This window comes from Lampris incognitus, chromosome 18, assembly GCF_029633865.1.
Source record: "Lampris incognitus isolate fLamInc1 chromosome 18, fLamInc1.hap2, whole genome shotgun sequence".
In the NCBI taxonomy this organism is placed as follows: Eukaryota; Metazoa; Chordata; class Actinopteri; order Lampriformes; family Lampridae; genus Lampris; species Lampris incognitus.
The window spans coordinates 26,371,271-26,392,893 of record NC_079228.1 but is presented as its reverse complement, the minus strand read 5'-3'; the positions used below and the strand labels follow the sequence as shown (position 1 = coordinate 26,392,893).

The following is a 21,623-nucleotide window of genomic DNA, read 5'->3' as shown; positions in this document are numbered from 1 at the left end:
GATTTAAAAAAAAAAATTTTACTCCATATTTCCTCTTCTTTTTCTTTTACCTTTCTCCTCCTCTATCCTTTCCCCTCAATTGGCTTCCATTCCCCTGCGTTTGCTTTCATTTTTCTCTATCTCTCCATCCCTCCCCCCTCCTACCTTCCATGCGTTTGCTGAGTTCTTCTTTAAATCAGCACTTTCCTTTATGAATATGGAAAGACCAGGGACCAGTGTAGCATTAATAGCAATCTTCTGGGTCACCCCTCCCTTTCTAGTGTAGGAAACACAGAGAGTGATTTCATTAACCTCAAAGCCTATGAGAGAGGTCTGTTGATGTGGCTTTAATGAACGAAGACCTTCTTTGCTTGTCGCACACATTTCACCTCCTCCCCTCTTGGTCATCCCACTACACACACACACACACATACACACACACACAAACCACACACATTGCTGTGACATTGTTGTGATTGTTGTGACACACATTGTTGTGACACATTGTGTTGACTTTGTTAGGGCTGGGCGATATGGATAAAATCAAATATCACGAAATCTTGGATCCAGTACCTCGATATCGACATTATGACGCTGTTGTAGGGACGACTATTGGTGCTTTCACAAGATATTTACATTCAAGAGATGATCAAGAAGATAGAAGAAAGCAACAGTCTAACAAGTTCAGAAAATGTCGTCCTTTTGCTGTAATGCAGCCTTTTAAACCAGAAAAACACAACACTTATACCATATCACAATATTACGATATCCAAAATCCCAGACTATATCTAGTCTTATATCACGATGCCGTTATAATATCACCATATCGCCCAGCCCTACTTTCAGTTTAACACTGTTAGATGTGAAAGTCCATGTACAGTCAGCGGCTGTAGGTCTCGACTAATGGCCCCCCTCTCTCTTCTAAACTCAGTTAGCTTTGTAGGTCGTGTAAAGCCTTGCCTGAAATAGCCTCCCTCACTTTTTTCATCCTCTCCTCTCCTCTCTCTCTCGCTCTCCCTCTCTCTCTCTCGCTCCCTCAGTGACTGTCCTTAATGTACCTGTCTCTGTCATGGCTCCGGCCATGCTTGCCAAAACAACAGCAGTGCCCCCCCCCGTGCGCCCCCCTTTTGCTAACTTTGTGCCCCTCTTTTGTTATGTGCGTCTCTCCGTCTCTCCCAGTGGTATTTGCTTGGAAAATATGATGCAAAATGGAAATTTTACATACACTTATTTTAGATTTTCATGTTTACTTAAATATATTTCCCAAATCTTTCGCTTTTTACAAAGGAACAAAAATGTGGTCGAGTAGGCATACGTGTAAATGACTACAGGAAGTTCTGTAACACCACAGGACTGCATTGTGCATATGAGTGAAAGATAAACGCGTGTTGCACAAGTGTATTGGAGAAAGTTGTCGGAGAAGGGGATGTGTAAATGAGAAAGGAGAAGAGAAGTAAACCACCCTGTCATCTCTTTTCACAGTGAGAATGGTTTCACAAGTTCACATAAAGGAGCTTGGCCCTGGCGGGACAAATTTCACAGAGACACTGACTACACAGCCCCGCTCATCCTTTACTTCTCGGGGACTGTCTTTGTTAGGAGCTGAAGCTCCTCACGGCCTCCTGAGTGCACACACAGAATCTGCTATTGATCTCAAAAGTGTTCCAGAATCAAACGACGTCTTTGTGGACGCCTTCAGCAGGCATGTCAGTGACTCACTGAATTGACTTCAGAGAACAACAAATGGGTTCCTCAGCAAATGTGCCATACCTCCAGATAATCACTTCTCACTGTAGCCATGCAGTATTCAAGGCCCCAGGCTGCCTGGCCATCAACTTGAAAACAAGGACACACAGTGTCGTAGCTGTGAAACAAAACTAATGTGTGACTTATTTGTGAACAGACCGATACAGGATCACTGTCGATGCTGCTGTCAGGCAGAATGACAAAACTGAGGAAAATGTTGCTAAATTGCTAAATGCTGGTGGGAAGTAACCCATAGAGTAGCCGGCTCAGCTATGCTAAGTTAGCATTCCCCAGTAGCACTAGCTGCAACAGCATCCACAATCATTTTTTCTTTCTTTTCTTTTTTGTTTCGGAGCACAAGACCGCCAGCGTCACACAAAGCGGTTCTGTAGCCACGATTGACAATTTCTTGACCCTCCTCTCCGACGACCTATGAACCTGAGCAAAATTGTAAAAGACAGCGTACGATGGTTGGTCGGGGTCAAACTTGTAGTGTTGCCAGTCTCCCGACCAAGACACGGCAAGAGTTTATGACACTATGATTGCCTAATCTGACATGGTGGCCATCGTGAAAGACAAAAATATCACTTAGTCTGATCCCAGTTTAAGAGACAATAAGAGGTTTGCCAATTTTATTACCAATGGGACTATAATGTTAATAAAAAAAGAAACACAACATTTTCATTGTTTTTGACAACAGCATAAGTTTTTAGATGCGCTCGCAAATTTTTTTTTTTGAGGGGTCGCAACCCCCTCCCCTCCTCCCCGAATCCACATAGATTGTACAGCCAAATGTGAGAGTAGGTTTAAGTTTATGAGCGACTGAGTTAGAATCAAGGTTCATGAGGCGCTTTGCACCTAACAAGTACGCCCAGGCCGGTGTTTATGTTAAAAAATGCTGGCTGCTCTCATGTACATAGCAGCATTTACATCAAGTTATTTTCCTACAAAATGCTACTCTTAAACAAGAAAAGCTGATCGGAAACCTCAAAATATCCCCCAAAAATGCAGAGGTGTAAAAACCCGGTCCAGAAAGTAAAAACCCTAACTGTGTCTTTACTCCATCCATGTACTAAACCATCAGATTGCACTGACTAGTTTCCCAAATCGGCTGGTTTAATACGTGGATGGAGTAAAGACATGGTTAGGGTTTTTATTTTCTGGACCGGGTTTTTACACCTCTGCAAAAATGACATGTCCCGAAACATCTTGAAACACTCCTGATTTGTAATTTCATTTTTTTCAACTTTTTAAACATTTGCTTGATATTCAAAGATGGAAACATGGCTTATGTCTACTTAAAGGAAATATATTGATAATAAAATGTTAGCGTGTTTGTGCATGTTGTAGGACTAGCCATGGCTTTCATGGTCTTCCAGCTGTAGATTTGTGGACAAAAAAAAAAAAAAAGACCAGCTCTACAGCTAGCTCCATTTCCCTGAACCTGTCGACTGATTCCCCTGGTCCATGAAAGCCACTGATGGTGTAAGACCATCTCTCATGTTGACAATCAATTTATAACGCATTAAGCTTCCTTTGTGCGTTTGAGCATGTTAAGCTGATTCTCTCTTATCTCTGCGATGTCCAGATAGTCTCTAGAATTAATCAGTGCCAAGGAAATGAATTAAGCCAATGCAATTACTCTGCGCTTAATGGTGCACGTTTATGATTAAAGACGTGTCCACTTACACAAGATCAGGGCTACGGAGTGTGATAGACCTGTGGCAAATAAAATGGCGTACAGTTCTGCAGTTTCCACAGTTTCTCTCCATAATTGCTCAACTTACACTGACTTCTTCTATTGTTACAATATTTTATTTTGATTTTTTGGTTTTGAGATAAGCAATTTATCCCTGTGGGGAAATTACACTCTGCATTTAACCCATCCAAGCTGTGTAGCTAGGAGCAGTGGGTAGCCGCTGTGCAGTGCCCGGGGACCAACTCCAGTTCGACTTGACTTCTTTCCATTGCCTCGGTCATGGGCACAGACAGGAATATAAACCCCTAACATGCATGTCTTTTTGATGGGGGGGGGGGGGGGAACCGAGCACCCAGAGAAAACCCACTGCAGCCACAGGGAATACATGCAAATGCCACACAGAGGATGACCTGGGATGACCCCCAAGGTTTGACAACCCCAGGGTTCAAACTCAGGACCTTCTTGCTGTGAGGCGACAGTGCTAACCATTGTGCCACTGTGCTGCCGATATACAACTCGTTTTCATTTTTTCTTTTTTATTCAATTTAAAGGCAAGGTATTGCCACTCCAGAATAAAGACAAAGTGTATATTTAAAAACAAACAAACAAATTCTGTTCCCAGACACCGCTTCTGTTTGTGATATTCATGGACAGGATCTCAAGGCGCAGCCAAGGTGAGGTGTGTGTCCATTTTGGGAACCTCAGAATTGCATCTCTGCTCTTTGCAGATGATGTGGTTTTGTTGGCCTCATCAGAACACAACCTCCAGCGCGCACTGGGGGGGGGGGTTTGCAGCTGAGTGTGAAATGGCTGGGATGAGAGTCAGCACCTCCAAGTCTGAGGCCATGGTTCTCTACTGGAAAATGGTGGGTCGCTCCCTCCAGGTTGGGGATGAGTTGCTGCCCCAAGTGAAGGAGTTCAAGTATCTCGGGGTCTTGTTCACGAGTGAGGGTAGGATGGAGCAGGAGATTGACAGGTGGATTGTAATGGGGACGTTGTACCGGACCGTTGTGGTGAAGGAGCTGAGCCGGAAGGCAAAGCTCTCAATTTACCAGTCAATCTTCGTTCCAACCCTCACCTATGGTCATGAGCTTTGGGTAGTGACCAAAAGGGTGAGATCGCGGATACAAGCGGCTGAAATGAGTTTCCTCTGTAGGGTGTCTGGGCTCAGCCTTAGAGATAGAGTGAGGAGCTCGGACATCCAGAGGGAGCTCGGAGTAGAGCCGCTGCCCCTTCGCATCGAAAGGAGCCAGTTGAGATGGTTCGGGCATCTGATTAGGATGCCTCCTGGGCGCCTTCCTTTGGAGGTTTACCAGGCATGGCCAACTAGGAGGAGACCCCGGGGTAGACCCAGAACTCGCTGGAGGGACTACATGTCCAATCTGGCCTGGGAATGCCTTGGGATCCCCCAGGAGGAGCTGGAGGGCGTTCCTGGGGAGAGGGACGTCTGGAGTGCCCTACTTAGCTTGCTGCCACCGCGACCCGACCTGGAAAAGCGGCTGAAGATGAGATGAGCAGTGATTTGTTCCATTGAGATGTTGTGTCAACAAATTGAGCCATTGTGATGTTGTTATTCTGTATCTGTATTTCCAGTTTAGCAATTTTGTCTTTTTTGTGTGCAATGGTCAAGGTTATGAGTATGGTGTTGTGGTATTTGTGTAGATGACTGATGGGTGTGGTGGCTCCTAAGAGGCAGAGGGAAGGGGAAAGTGGAGTGCTGTGACTCAGGACTTGGGAGATGGTAGTACTTGTGTTATTCCAGAAATTTTGGGTTGGCATGCAAAGCCATACCTATGAGGGGTGGATGTTATGAAAATTAGTTGAAATTGATCAAATAAATACATTTACTTTTTAGTTAAAATATAATTTCATGGGAATTAAATGCAGTGTAACTTTTAATATGAAGCTGTTACTCATCAATTTAATTATAAAATAAAGTATCGTTGCATAGGAATCAAATGCATCCATCCATCCGTTATCCAAGCCCTTTATCCTACTCAGGGTTGCAGGGTTCCTGGAGCCTATCCCAGCAGTCAGTGGGGAGAAGGCGGGGAGACAGGCTGCCAGTCCATCCCAGGGCGCACGCGCGCGCGCGCGCGCGCACGCACGCACGCACGCACGCACGCACGCACGCACACACACACACACACACACACACACACACACACACACCTAGGGACAATTTAGTATGGCCGATTCACCTGACCTGCATGTCTTTGGACTGTGGGAGGAAACAGGAGCACCCGGAGGAAACCCACGCAGACACAGGGAGAACATGCAAACGCCACACAGAAGATGACCTGGGACGACCCCCCAAGGTTGGACTACCCTGGGGCTTGAACCCAGGACCTTCTTGCTGTGAGGCGACCATGCTAACCACTGCACCGTCGTGCCACATTAAATGCAAATAAAATGTAAATCATCACGAGCTTTTGTCTTAGCACCTTGCCATTCCATTCGCCACGATTTTCATTTAAGAAGCATTTGGTTTTATATTAGAGAGCTGCCTCTTCCTGTCAATCATCCACTGCACAAAGGAACTCGAGACCAGTGAGATCTGGTCTCGATTTCCTTCATGCAGTGATGGGGGAAAAGCAGTTCTTTTCAGTGCAATTATTAGTTTGTGTTATAGTTTGTATTATACAAACTATTATAGTTTGTATAGTCATTTTTTTCTTGTTGTTGCTTGAGTTGATTTGCCAGATATTTTCATTTTCATTTTTTCCCAGAATGCCCCTATCCCCCGGGGAGACTCAAGATGTAGAGTGCAGCTGGCAGCGGCAGGCCTACTGTTTTTAGATGACGTTGATGATAATTATAACGGATGAGGGTGGTGATGAGGGCGAAAGCGATGACGCCAGTGTTAACTGCGAGTTGCAGTGGACAGTCTGGTAATGATGCTCACCACAACTCCCCCCCCCCCAACCCCTCCACTGCCCAGCCCACTACCCAAGTTCTCGAATAGCCTCGGCCCACACTACCCCTACTGTTGCGCCGCAGATGCTGTTGTTGCCCCAGTGATGGTTGCCAAGCAGCTGAGGAAGTGCTAATTAAGATCGCAGGCAAAACTGTAGGCTTTGGTTGATGGGGGAAGGGGGGTGGGGGTTGGGGTGGGGGTCCGGCTGGGGTGGCGAGGCGGGCAGGGCGGAAGAAAGGGAGACTGTGGGAGTGGAGGGGAAAGGGGCTCTTCTGCTGGACAGAAAGCTACAGCTAAGTATGTAAATAAGTGAGTGCAGTGCAGCATTGCTTTATACCGAGACGACGAATTCAAACGCAGAGCTCACCCTGTTTGTGTTTGTGCTGTAATGTTTAATTGGTTTCTGAAAATGAAACAAATACTTTTTGCCCCTGTTAACCCAAGTTTAAAGCACTTTGGCTCTTTCCCATATTCCGTGGAAAAACCTATTTGTTTCCCTCCGGTAATTGACTGTTGTGTTCTTCCCCAACGAGTCCTCCATCATCTCTCTTGCCCATCCATACCTTTGTCTGGTCTTGTTCTCCAGTGTCAGTCTTTTGACACCCCTGCTGTTTCGATCCCCTCCAGAGACCCAATTATACCTGGACCCTGGAGACCCTGATGGGGAGAGAGGCTGGACGGGGGGTGGGGTGCTCGGGGTGCTCGGAGGGGAAGGGCGATCGAGAGGGGGAAATTACATGGTGTCTGGGAATAGATGCGATGGCTTTAATGGATTTGGAAATCATTTCTGTGAAGTCTGCCGGTGTGGTTGGAATGTTTTCTCTTTCTCTCTCTTTCACACTGTGCAAAATCCGGAAGCTAGCCATGAAACACCCCCCGTTTTTTTACTTAAACCTGCTTTTCTATGTTATTGATGCAGTGATTGATGCTGGGGAGGTGCAGTGTATGACTGATACTGTGTTAGGTGCAAAGCTGCTTCCTCTGCCATTCCTCTCTATTCATAGTCATGTCTTGTGAGACTGGAAGTGTCTGAAATGTGTGTGTATGTAATGTGTGTGTGTGTGTGCGTGTGTGTGCGCACCTTGGTGTATGTGTGTGTTAGAGAGAGAGAGAAAGGGCACGATGGAAACAGAGAGTGTTTGTGCATGTGTTTATACTTGGGTACATCCAGGCATGTGCAGCGCGCATGTGTGTGTGTTTGTCTGTGTCTGTGTCTGTATATGTTTGTCTGTGTGTTTTCACTCTTGCACTGAGGATATCAGTGAAAGCTCCTCTTATTTCCTCAAAGCAGCAATCTGAGTCTGTGGGTCCTGTCAGTCATGCTGGCCTGGGGTCTGTGGTATCATGGGGAGGAAATATCATCTCACCTGCACCTGTCAATTTATCTGACAGGCCTGTGATAGGAGGTGTGTACAGCTCAGAATGAATAATGCAACCAAAAGTTCTGCTCCCTTCTTCATGCTGTGGTACCAACATAAGGACTGGTGTGCTGGCGGGTAGTGTGCATTTTTTTCCAATTGAAAACCCCAATGCCCCATGTACTGGGTGTCATGATTTGTTATGTACATTTTTTCCCCAATTGTATCCGGCCAATCACCCCACTCCTCCGAGCTGTGCTGATCTCTGCTCCACCCCCTCTGCCGATCCGGGGAGGGCTGCAGACTACCACACGCCTCTTCCGATACATGTGGCGTCGCCAGCCGCTTCTTTTCACCTGACAGTGAGGAGTTTCGCCAGGGATACGTAGCATGTGGGAGGATCACGCTATTCCTCCCCCTGCCCCTGAACAGGCGCCCCGACTGACCAGAGGAGGCACTAGTGCAGCAACCAGGACACATGCCCACGTCCGGCTTCCCACCCGCAGACACGGCCAATTGTGTCTGTAGGGACGCCCGACCAAGCTGGAGGTAACACGGGGATTCGAGCCACCGATCCCCGTGTTGGTAGGCAACGGAATAGACCACTACGCCACCCGGACGGCCGTTATGTACATTTCTGATAAGAGCAGCGTGAGCACAGTGCAGTGTTCTCCCACATCCTTTTCTAAATAGTTTGCGTTTGAGTGCCTGAATGTTAAGAACTCTAAAAATAAACACACGTAAAGAAAGTTTTAACCATTTCTCCTCACCCTGATGTAGCTGGTACCTCAAAATGTGAATGTCTCTTCCTCCCCTTACCCTGTGCAGTATTTAATGTTGTACCCGTGGATGGCTTTGGCATTTATCTGCTGCACCTGTGGGCGTCATCGTATTTCTGCTCAAACTGTTGAGATTCTTCAAGAGGTGGTGTTTATTTCCTACGTCGGGAACGGTTAAGCGGTTGTTGGCCGTGTGCGTTATTTCAAGCTTTACTTTCAAAACCCGCTATCGTCCCGTTGGATTGCTTTCGGATGATGCTGCATGCTCTCGGTGAAGGACGATGGTGGCGGGTTCACGTTATCATTAAACACACATCGGCGCTTTGTACAACAACTCTGCCCGGAGGATGTCTTGATCCCTCACTCGTCTTTTAGCTGTCAGCCAGGCGGCATGATAACACCGAGAATGTCGACAAAAGGCCTGCTTTCAGGCTGTGTTGATAATGTCTTAAAATAGAAAGAGGGATGCGCAGCCATTTTGTACACACACACACACGCACACACACACACACACACACACACACACACACACACACACACACACACACACACACACACACACACACACACACACACACAAAAGCTGGACTCAGTTTATCGAAGATAGATTCCAAGCACAGTCCCGGTGGAGGAATGGAGGCACACACCAACAAAGCCGTGATGTCAGTGCAAACATCTTTTATCTGCAATGGCACATTATTCCCTGGAAGCAATTCTGCTTAGCCCAGGTGTTGATTCGATTCCCACAATAATAGGGACCAAGAGCTTCAGCCGCTGGAGCCAAGCGGCACCAGAGACGCGGTGTGGTATTAGGTGCACTGGCAATGTCCCCCCCCCCGCCACACACACACACACACACACACACACACACAGCTCAGCTTCACATGAAATGGCCTATAATTTTCAATAATGGAGACACCCCAGGCATATGTTCACATTGGATTACCACTATCCTGCAAGAGAGAGGAGATGGCCGGGGGGGGGGGGCAGGAGGAGGTGGGAGAACACTGCTTTATATAGTGGGAAAGGACTAAAGGGAGTGGAGGGGTGGAGAGAGGGGGAATAGGGGGTAGTCCATAGGTTCCAACAGGAATCGCTGTTGCGGCGCCCCACATCCGCCTTGGTTGTTTTCTCCGCGGCAAGTCAACTGCGGCATTGCAACCATGTGAGTGTTTGGTTCAACTTGTTTATGTCCCAACACCATGAACACTGAACCGAATGGAGAGGACACCGAGAGAAACTTCAACTTAAACGTCAGTTTATTTAAAGTGCACATCACCAAAAGAGTTTCTGTACAGTTTACAAGGCAGTAAAAAACAACCAAAAAAAAGAAAGAAAAAAAACACTATTACATATAAAAGGCACTCACATACGCAGGTAATAATGCTAATATGACCACAAGTTTGAGGTTAGTAACAGGTTAGCTACTTGTCACATGGGGAAAAAAGTCAGTGATTTGGGTTCCCAGTTGGTGACACCCACAGACACGGCCAATTGTGTCTGTAGGGACGCCGGCCATGCTGGAGGTAACACAGGGATTCCAACAGGCGATTCCCATGCTGGTAAGCAACAGAATAGACCACTATGCTACCCAGACGCCCTTAACTTTGGTCTTTATTAAAAGAAACTCATAGGGTCATTGCAGAATTTTAAGCCTTCAAAACGTTATTTTGCTTTAACTTTCATTTGAATACTAGCTATGATGCTGCAGTTAGGGGTCAAAAACCGCAAAGCTTGTTTTTGTGCTTTTGAAATGGAGTTAATACATGATGAATGGACGGAAGCTATGTGAGAGTGAGCTAGGCTTCTGCACAGGATTGCAACCCATTTTATAATTTATGCTGCATATTGATGTGTGTATCATTGAAACAGTCACCATAGTCTTGTGCTTTGCACGACACAGCAGCAGAACAAACAACATGCTGAAACACCGCTGACCATCACAGCCTATCACCCACTGTCCTCAGGCATTGCCAGGGGCTTAGTCTGATGTGCAGTGCATGCTCCCTTGGTATTGGGTTTCACCAGGCCCTTCCTGTTGATAGTCAGTAAAACCTCTGACAGCTTCGGAGTTGCATGCAGTCAAAACCCAGAGAAGGTCAGTGGGTTTCTGGGCCGGGTGTGTCCATGGCCTGGTAGGGGACGACAGCTGGTTGAGGGAGTTTATAGAGTGAGAGTACAGAGCGGTGGGTGTGTTAGATGTGGATAAGGGGGTATGCGTGACTTTAGAGAATGGATGGAGACCAAGGCTACACCTGTTAGATTAGCTTATGACGAATGACCACACGGCTTTGTGGAAGTCAGGATGACTGTGTGAAGCACCATTGCTACGCTCTCTTTGCTATGTTCACAAACAGGGAGTTGTTTTCTTGAACTTCTGTCTGGGTGCACACATGGTGCCTGCACTGATTAGCACACAAACACTATAAATATATACACACAAGTGAGAATATTAGCTGTGAACTCAGTGCCCCTGAGGCCTAAGACTATGACTTCAGCAAATACAAAGGTCTTTGTGTGTGTACTAAGAAGACTGAGACATGTGCCCGGCCAGCTTGTGCTCAGCAGAGGAGAGGCTGCATCTTTGGTTTTGTGTGGCCCGGCTGAGGCTGCAGGATCCCTGAAGGCAGCGAGCGGAGCGTGGCCTTTGCAGAGGATCATCTTCAGCTGACTATGCAGCCACCAGGCAGTCAAGCAGACAGGCCCACTTCCCTTGTGCCAGTTGTCAGCAAGAGGATTGGGATGTACGACACCACAGCACCTGCACTCAGGGTATAGCTGAAAGCAGTCTTTCAGACCCCTCGGGTGGCAGGTGTTGAAGGTGATGAAGAGCCAATTTGGTTAATGTTTTACTCTGACTGATGGTTCATTAGATTCATTGGTCGACTGTTACTAAATGTAGTACTCTTATATGAACAGCATGTAACTACTGTGCACATCGTGTGTGTGTGTGTGCTCAGAAGCATATGTGCATATTTGTCTGTATGCTAGTTCTTTTCTATTTTTTCTATTAAAAGTGTTTTTTGTATTTAATTGATATTTCATTTATTGTGTGTGTGTGTGTGTGTGTGTGTGTGTGTGTGTGTGTGTGTGTGTGTGTGTGTGTGTTTGTGTTTTGTTCCAGTGTAAGGAAGGTCCCTTTTCCAATCAAGGTTTGCTCTTCGGCCATGCATCTACACATGAGGGGTAAGCCCAAGAGTGTCACTGTGGAAACCAAGTCTGGGCAAACCAATGCAGATTTCAAGAAGAGTCGAGACGGCTTCATCCTATTGCTGCCCATCAACTAAGCAAGGCCGTCCAACAAACGCCAAGAAACACCAATACCTCACTGACCCTGGGATGTACCATCAGGCCTCTCCATGGGGGGGTAAGATCTAAGAGCACACTTACCCAGGGAAATCAAACTGTTTAGGGTCCCATCTGTCTGTTCAGTCATGCAGGCTCTTCTGCAAACAGCACCTCTCAAGGTTTGCAATCTTGGCTTTGCTCTGCAGTTGGGCCTTTTCCGTTTGACAGAGATTAGTTGTTACTTGTTCTTTGCTTTGTTAACTAATGGATTTACTCTTGATAATTGTTTAAAATGTTCTCTGAATGGGGAGTCTAAGCAACTGCTCCAGAGTTGCTGGGAATATATCTGCTTTATATTCCCCGGGCATCAGAAATGCCACATTTGCCAGACAATGTCCAAGACACTGAGTGGTTTTGCAGATAAACTTGGATAAATTTGCAGCTTATTACTATTGATGCAAAGGCTCATGACTTGATACCTTTCTTTTAGAAACTCAACTGCAATATTAGAAGTATATTTTTGCTTTAACATACAGTGTGTATACAGTATATTTTTTTATACATATTATATGTACGGCATATGAAGACTGAATTTTTGTTACGTCTTATAAATGATGACTGAACTGATGAACAAATGAAAGCACTTTTTTAATAATGAAATACTGAATAACGCAGAGGATGAATATAACCGAACCATTTCATATGTATTTTTGTAACTCTCAACAGAATCATTTCACGGTCTTTGCAAAATGAGAGCTATTTTTGAACATTGTTTAACACGGCAGACTACGGAAATTACTGCACGTTGCGAGTAATAAAGGGAGGAAAGAAAAATGTAGAATGCAATAAATTATTCAAAATGTATTTAAGCACATTCTCTGTGTGGTTTTGATTTCCCTTTACAATGCCTTTATATAAACACAGTTTATATCAAAGATAAAAGTTTTCTCGCATTTATTTTGTCTTGTGTCACCTCACATGAAGAAGTGCGGGTCAACTCTGAATCCTCTCGATCCCAAGTAAGATATGTCCATTATTTGGGTCATTGTCCCTGTCCTGATGGGAGAATTGCACATGCTGTTTTCAGGGCACCTTTGTCTTACTGTCTGCACACCACGCTGTTTACTGTCTTGTACTTCTTCACCTCCTTCAACAGATTTCAAAGGGAGGATTCGAAGCGTTGATAAGCAATTTCGTTCAATTGCCAACTGACGATTATTTCTCAGTATTCTTAAGTGGTTAATATCATCTTCTTAAACCTGTTTAATCAGCAAAGGTCTTGAGATAGCTGTTAACCTGAGTGATATTCAATTACCAGTTGAACTTAAATGCCGGCTCATGTCTTTTGAGCTGTCACGTTCTTTCGAATTGTGGCTATCACGTTTTGGAACGAAACTCGTCTTAATCAGTTTTCCCTGAGAGCTTAATTCTGTCCCCCTGCCAGCTCATCCCTCTCTCCACAGTGACCTGAGAGTGTGACTTACTGACAGACTGCCCTCACTGTGACTTTGCTTTCACCATGTACTGACATCTTCCCTGCTCTGACTGCCTCACTGTCACTGTCATCCGACTTGACAATGCCCATTGTGTATTTGTGTGCGAGTCTGTGTGTGTCTGTGTCTGAGTCTGTGTCTGTGTGTGCCTGTTGGTTTTGAAATGTTAAACCAGTGGGATTTGAACATTTATATCAACATCATACATGCATCTGGGGTGAATTGGGGTGGCATGGCTGAGGAGGTAGAGCGGGTCGTCTAGTAATCGGAAGGTTGCTGGTTCGATCTCTGGCTCCTGCAGAGAGTTTGTTGAAGTGTCCTTGAGCAAGACACTGAACCCCTAACTGCTGCTGATGAGCAGGTTGGCACCTTCCATGGCAGCCTCCACCATCAGTGTATGAATGTGTGTGTGTGTGAATAGGTGAATGTGAGGCATACACTAAAGTGCTTTGAGTGGACGGTAAACTAGAAAAGCACTATATAAATGCAGTTCATTTACCATCTGCACAAAGGTGATCATCGGCATGAGTCTATTTACCTTTCCGTGTGTCACTGGCCCTGTTCATACCTGGCATTAAAATGCATTTTGCAGTTTGGGTAATCAGGTCACAATTGTTCAAGCCCCAGGTAATCCAACCTTGGGGGGGTCATCCCGGGTCGTCCTCTGTGTGGAGTTTGCATGTTCTCCCCCGTGTCCACGTGGGTTTCCTCTGGGTGCTCCCATTTCTTCCCACAGTCCAAAGACGTGTAGGTCAGGTGAATCGGCCGTACTAAATTGTCCCTTGGTGTGAATGTGTCGGCCCTGTGATGGCCTGGCGGCCTGTCCAGGGTGTCTCCCCGCCTGCCGTCCAATGACTGCTGGGATGGACTCCAGCATCCCCGCGACCCTGTGTAGGATAAGCAGTTTGGATAATGGATGGATGGATGGAGGTCACAACTGGACAGCTAAGATACAGATGTGAACGCATCCGAAATGAACTGAGAATCCAGTCATCAAACCATATTCAGTGGTGACCATAGATGCATGTAGTTTGTTATACATATATATTTACTAACCACTTAGGTCCATATTAACCGTCTGTGCATACTTTGCGTACCATTGTCATCATTAAAACAACATCTTAGCTCTTGATCAAAACATGCAATAAATAGATACCTGTGGATTGAACAACAGGTGTCTACTTTCTCCCTGGTGTGAAGAGTCAATTGAAAATAAACCACAGGGTTTGCTATCAAAACTCGTGTATATAAAAAGAAATTTGTAAAGAAATGGAGAAAAATGGTTTCATTTGAACATGGCAGCAATATCAAAGAAAGACAATATAGCTAAAGTTGGCTTGCAAGAAAGCCAAAGACGTCAAAAAGAGTGTGAGGGTCAGGGCCGAAAATTAGTCCCTTTTTAGATGAATTGGAAAAACTCCTGGGAGGCCGACCATCATTCTGCAGTTATTTGCATATTGAGCTGAAAAGTAAAATCGGATCATAATTGGTCACCAGGGATGCATGTTTAGACTCACGTTGACACCAAGTGTAAACGGGCTCCTTCTCAGACACAGTCTGGATATATCTGGACAGAAAATCCAGGTCTAAACAGGGTCAGTGTGCGTGAACATGTACCTGTCTTCAGTGTGTGTTGTGGTACCTACGTCTGTATACTTTTCTCTCATCTTTCCTGACTAGCTCACTCTGGTAACATCAGGTAGAGGACACAGCAGCCTTACCCATGATGCTCCATGCCTTTAGGTTCGGTTATCTAGGTGACCCAAGTTAACAGCTGTGCCACAGCACATTCATTTTCAAAATACTTTTGGCCTACTTGGTTATTTTGAGAACTCATTAGTCAGCGTAGACTACAAGTAAACATCAGGTGGAAATAAATGTCCTCCGTTATGACTCCTCTCTGCTCTCTTGACCTATTTTGGCAGCAAATTGTGTTTGTGGCAAACAAACTTAATTCTGAATCTAACTTTGTGCCCTGAATTGGCCGGCTGCGCTGGATCGCTCTAGTGTGACAGATTTCCTAAAATTTTAATTTAATAGAAAAAAGAAAATTCAACATTGATATCCCCGAGGCTGCATATGAAAGTCTAGCTCAGGCATTTTGGTAAAGCAGGTTTATTCAAACCTCATAAGAGTCGCCCTGTCCCCAGTCTCAGACGGACTTCCCTCATCATGGAGGCTTTGTGAAACTGAGCCAAGCGCGATCGTGCAGATTCGTTGAGCAGTCCCTCTGCTAATCTGTAGTCGCTCTCCTGCTGCGACCGTCAGCTGTGGGTTGGTGAACAGAGGCCTGCTGCGTTCCTCCAACAGACGTCTACTATTACTGAAGCTCCTTGAAACAGATGAATATTTCATTGATTTTTTTTGTTTTGTTTTGTTTGCAAGTCATATTAAACCAGGGACAGACATCTGCTGATTTCAGTAGCATTGATTGTATTTTTATTTTTTTGCTGTGTCATTGAATCATTGAGCTTATGCTGCCCAAAGCAAGGGACAGGATTTCTTTGAAAGTATAAACTCATCCATCTCCACTACAGCTTTGATTGTTAATGTTTCTTTATAGACATTTGGGTAACAATTGAACATAATGCAATGGTGATTCTAAGCGATTCACAAATCTTACATTACATTTTTTACATACTATGAAAAATGTAGCTCGATGCAAGAATTTCCATCCATCCCAATGCAGTTGATAATTCATCTCATTCGAACCTGCTTCTGGCTTGCAATTGTGCGTGATTTATCTAATCGTCCACTTTTAGTCATCCCTTGACCCCTGACAGGTTTGTTTTCAAGCTTTGAATGGAAAATGGATTAGTCGCTTCACATCCCAAATACAAAGCAGACAGACATTTATTGCCACACATGTGGCAGGAACATATTAGTTACAGTGTTGACAGATGTAATTCTTTTTTAATTGTCTATTTATCCCACATTTGCTTTGAATGATGATGAGGGTCAGACAAGCTTGTTAATGTTTCCTCATGCAGAGCAGCACAAAAAGCATTCTTGTAATTCTAATCTAATTTATCAGGACTGGAAATCATTGATGCAATCACTTAAAGATGCATGCAATTCCATTACAAAAAAACCGGCACCTGGTCGATCTCTCTTTAGAGATTAGAGACCCTGCAGTGAGGATTTGGTAATGAGTTGGAGAGGATTTACCAATGAGAATATAATGTGTCCCAGAGCTGCTGTGTTTTTCCCCCTCTAAATCCGCTCATGGCGGAACGACCACTGGTTTGGTGAACAGTGCAGGTTTTCCAGCATCTCCCCCCCCAATCCTGAGGAGAGGTCACATGCTGGAGATTACAGTAACGTGAGGGGGAGATTGGTTTTTGCTTGAGTTGCTCCGAATCAACATACCATCAGATTTGACTGGCTTCTAATCAGGAAATGTTTTGACAAACCACTGGCTGTGCTGTGAGAGCGCTTTTCCCCCTCAACACTAACTTAACTACAACATGTGACCACGTGATGGATATTTTGTACCGCACGATTAGATGTTAAGGCATTTGCTCGTCTTAGCTCCTTATGGAGGTTTAACAGGACTTGTGTGTCTTCTGAGTGCTGTCCAGATAGACTGATAGCTCTTCAAACAATTTGATGTCCCTGACATTCTTACTGACCTCATCTGGAGTCCCACCTGGCACCGACCTCAGCCCAGTACTTATGGGTACTTTGGATCATGCTAGAAGAAGTATCATCTGTTCAATCAGTCATAAACTGCCAGTGGGCTACTATCAAAGGTCCCAAACTCTGTTGTCATCTGCTAAGCATCTCACAGTAGAGATTGATTCCAATATTGCATGTTGCATCCTTTTTAGTTCTATAGCAGTACAGCAGGATCTGTATTCCTAACACCATCTAACTCCGTTTGTTATTCATAACCTTGGTGGTTGAAGTTATTTCAGACTCACTGGCTAATTAGATTAATTCATATTTCACATGTGCAGGAGCTATATTCATTACTGTGCATCTGTGCCAATTAGATCAAGGTTTAAATCCTTCAGGGCATCTAGCACATCTATTTCTAGACTTTGCATGCACAATATCATTCCTTATTCTTTAACCCCTGTGTTCTGTTTGGGTCAGAATGACACATTTGAAATAACTAAATAATTAAAATAGATATTGTTAATATTATTGATAATTAGGGTAAGATTAAGATTAATTGATAATTAAGGTAAGATGTATTATTACTTAAGATAATTAAGTAAGATGTATCAGGTATCTTTGAATAAATTTTTCAATTGTATTGCAATAAAATCCAATCGTGGCCTGTGTCAACGTGATGGTTTTTTTTATTGTATATGTATAAGCCAACATTACCTCTTGTTAGTGGTGAGTGACGCTTCAGTACTGAGAGAATGCTAGCTAATACTAATATTAATCCTTTGACATACCTTTAAAGTTCCAGTATCTATGGACCCCAATCCCATGAGAAGTGAAGGGAGGGGCCTTTCCTTATCCCAAAGGGCTGATAAAAGATGGGATGCAGCAGTCGGGGCTTTCACAGAGGCATTGAGAAGACACAAGCAGCAGGGTGATTTGTTTCCTTACAGGGCAGCGGAGGGCTTGAGAAGAGCAGCAGAGGGCTGGAAAGGCCTCGCCTAAAAGCCTGGCAGCCATCTGTGGCGGCGCCTGCTGATAACTTCGACTCTCTCTATCGCCCCCGGTCCTTTTCTTTTTAACAAAGTGTCCCGGCCTAACCTCTCTCGCCTCCATGTCCTGAGAGATGTCCTAGTCACTGGTCGCTGACCCTTATCAGACCAGCGCCATATGTTTGCTTGTTTCTTCCACTGCTGTCCCCTCGTTGTAAAGCATTTTGAGCAGATCATAATTGGCATTTAAAAAATTGTCTTTCTCACAGATAGACCGGATGGACACTGCAGACCACACTAAGTAAGCTGCTTTGGCCACAAAGTTATTTTCATTCTTAGTATGCCGTCACAGACAGACCGGATGGACACCGCAGACAACACTAAATAGGCTGCCTTGGCCATAGTTATTTTCATTCTTAGTTCGACGGCAGACATCTGTTACTTGATAAAGGCGAATGCAAAACATCGCTTTTGAAAATGAGACTCTATAAAGCCACTGTTCCTATTTTTGTTTGTTTGGCTGTTGGCAGGAGCATCCTGAGAGCACACTGCTGTGTATTGTATGTGTGTGTGTGTGTGTGTGTGTGTGTGTGTGTGTGTGTGTGTGTGTGTGTGTGTGTGTGTGCGTGCGTGCGTGCATGGGCACGCGTGTCATTCAGATGTGCTGTCCCTGTAAGCAAGGGGTAGCACAGGTCAGTGATGACACACAGTGACAGAGAAACGCAGCCGGAGGTAGCCGTTCTACAAACCAGTGGGCTGGTGCTTAATCTGCACTCATGACCTGCTGCACTCTCCTCGCTCCACCTACCACGGACAGCACACTCATGGAACAAAGCGCACATGTAACGACTGTGTGCTTTTGCCATGCACATGTTTACATATCCTAATTCGAATAGACTCCTGCCCTGAACAAGCAGAGGCAGCACCACTGTGGCCCCACCTGTGGCCATGCATACTGCTATGGCTCAAACCAGTGGGTGGTGATTGACTGCAGAGACTTGCTCACATGGGGTGCCTGACAGAAACCGAAAAGGCCATCTGGGCTGGCAGGCTATTGTGTGCCCATGCTTCAAGCTACTTTATGCCTTGCATGGATTTACTGCCAGTTAGCTGGACTGCTGCCAGGCGGTATACCTTGTAGACGGGGCTAAAAACAATAGTGGATTGAGTAAGTGTGGGCCTTGCAGGTGCCAGAGTGTGAAAGGCTGGCTAGAGTAGGGTGATTGTGTATGTGTTTGTGTGTGTGTGTACTTAGGTGCGTGTTTATTTATTTATTTATTTCCCCCCTTTTTCTCCCCAAGTGTATCCGGTCAATTACCCCACGCTTCTGAGCCGTCCCAGTCACTGCTCCACCCCCTCTGCTGATCCGGGGAGGGCTGCAGACTACCACATGCCTCCTCCGACACATGTGGAGTCGCCAGCCACTTCTTTTCACCTGACAGTGAGGAGTTTCATCAGGGGGACGTAGCACGTGGGAGGATCACGCTATTCTCCCCAGTTCCCCCTCCCCCCTGAATAGGCGCCCTGACCGAGGAGGCGCTAGTGCAGCGACCAGGACACACACCCACATCCGGCTTCCCAGCCACGGACACGGCCAAGGCAAAGGTAACACAGGGATTCGAACCAGCGATCCCCGTGTTGGGAGGCAACGCAATATACCGCTACGCTACCCGGACGCCCCTTACGTGCGTATTTATATATGCTTGTATGAGTGTATGCTCACGTATGTGTGGGCATGTAAGTGTGCATGTGTGTGTGAAAAAAGAGAAAGGGTGCGAGAGAATGTACAACATGACGCGATGCCATTTTGAAAAAAATAAACGTGTCAGCACCAAAGGATTTGTATTTTATCTCAATGCTTTATTAAATAATCAACATAGTCAACAACATCTTCATGAAAAAGGAAAACAAAACAAAAAATAAACACGTGAAAATAAATACAAAACAGTCGTGTATATATATTTTTTTAGGTTCAAGTTTTCCCCCAGCAACTGCATTACATGTTCAGAGCTACATACGCTTCTGAGTTGGCTTTACGAAAGTCACTCAAGCTGGGGCCGCTGCTTCACTTTGCCTCCCTTGACAACCTCAATGACAGCAAAAGAAGGAGGCCACAGAAACTCCGCGTGCTGGGGAAGGTGCCGTGAGATGGGAGCTGGCAGCTGTACGGGGAGGGGGAACCGGCATCTATCTCCCCGTTATCACTGTCTAGTGTTGACACAACACAGAGCAGATGTTGTACACCAAGTTTCCCGCTGGAGGAACGAAGCGGGAGTGAGTCTGAAGAGACTCGAGCCTGTTCTCTTCCGGGGCAACGCCGCGGTCGCTGAGGATACGGGCGAGGCCGAAGCCGCCTGTGACCGGCGCGTGCGTAAGACAGCCTCCTCTGAGGCACCATCTGGCGCGATGACGGGAAAGGCTGTTAAACGCCACTAATTTGATCATTTCTGTGCCTATGCACAGCCATTACAGAGCGGGCCCCGTAACTCTGAAGAGCCCGTTGTGTTATCCTGTCTTCCACTTTGCCACAAGCGAGACATTCAGAGGACACGTCTCCCCGAGGTCGGGCCGTCAGCTCCTAAATTGGCCGACCTCGCAACCGAAAATATCCAACCGCATCTGACATGGCAAGGTGATGGTAAAAGTCATTCGCAAGACTGCTGTAGTGGGACAGGCGTGCAGGAAAAAACAAAAAAAAAAAACGAAAAAAGGAGGTTTGCGAGATGGTTCTGTCGTTGTTCACATGAGTTTGCATGCTTTGGATATCTGCAAGACGGAGCCTAAGGACACAACAATGAGAGCGGACTCTTCTGCACCAGTCAGCTCAAAACATGAAGAAGAAAAAAAAAAGCCCACCACAATGATGACGAGGTGATAGTTATATTTGCAGTAATAACAGTCACTGAAACTATAATAATACCGTTTCCCATTGAGGAACAGTCGGACAGGATCTTTTAAGTTACCATATCATTGAGAACTTTATTACATATAAAAAAGCAACTCAAACTGACGCAGAGGTTAAAAAAAAGAAAAGAAAAAGAAAAAAGTGTCTAGACCAACCGGCTGGCATGCACGCTACCGCACAGCAAGACATCTTGTTTTTGCATGTTTTTTTCTTCTTTCCAAGATGGTTTGTGTTGCTAAACAGAAAGGTATTTACACCGTGCAGTATCTGCCCGTCCCGTGTCGGAGCTCCCGTGGACTGAGAAGTGCCACCGAACGTCCACGTCAGCGGCGACACGCACCGAAAATAGCTTCAGCACAACTCACAGAGCTGTGGTGACTTATGCCTCATCACATTATTCGCTCAAACGCAACAGTCTCCCATGACAGCCAAGCGGAGCGCAGACTCGCCTGAAATATTCAGCATACCAGAGGCTCTGCTGTCCTGATTTGAGCCCCATCTGTACAGATTTTATAGCCGCCACCGTTCTTTGACACTTAGTTGTCATTGTACATACATAGAACAAAATTGGTTTCCCGCATCTGTGCTAGGAGCAGTGGGCAGCCGCAGTGTAGCGCCCGGGGACCAACGCCAGTCCTTTTTTTCTTCTTTCCCCTACTGCCTTGCTCAGGGGCACAAACAGGAGTATTAACTCTAACATGCATGTCTTTTTGATGGTGGGAGGAAACCGGACCACCTGGAGGAAACCCACGCAGACACGGGGAGAACATGCAAACTCCACACAGAACAGATCTGGGATGGTCTGGGGTTTCGAACCCAGGACCTTCTTGCAGTGAGTCAACGGCGCTAACC

The 21,623-nt window shown here is 45.7% G+C and overlaps 1 protein-coding gene across 1 annotated transcript in view; it reads left to right on the top strand.

Annotated features, from left to right (window-relative positions):
• The window catches only part of myo1g (myosin IG), a 54,415-nt gene extending 41,757 nt beyond the window's left edge, over positions 1-12,658 (top strand). The window contains exon 22 of the mRNA XM_056298297.1: positions 11,603-12,658. Coding sequence (XP_056154272.1) covers positions 11,603-11,765 — 163 coding nt within the window. The 3' untranslated portion in view covers positions 11,766-12,658. The remainder of the gene's footprint in view (positions 1-11,602) is intronic.
• The last annotated feature ends 8,965 nt before the right edge of the window (positions 12,659-21,623 follow it).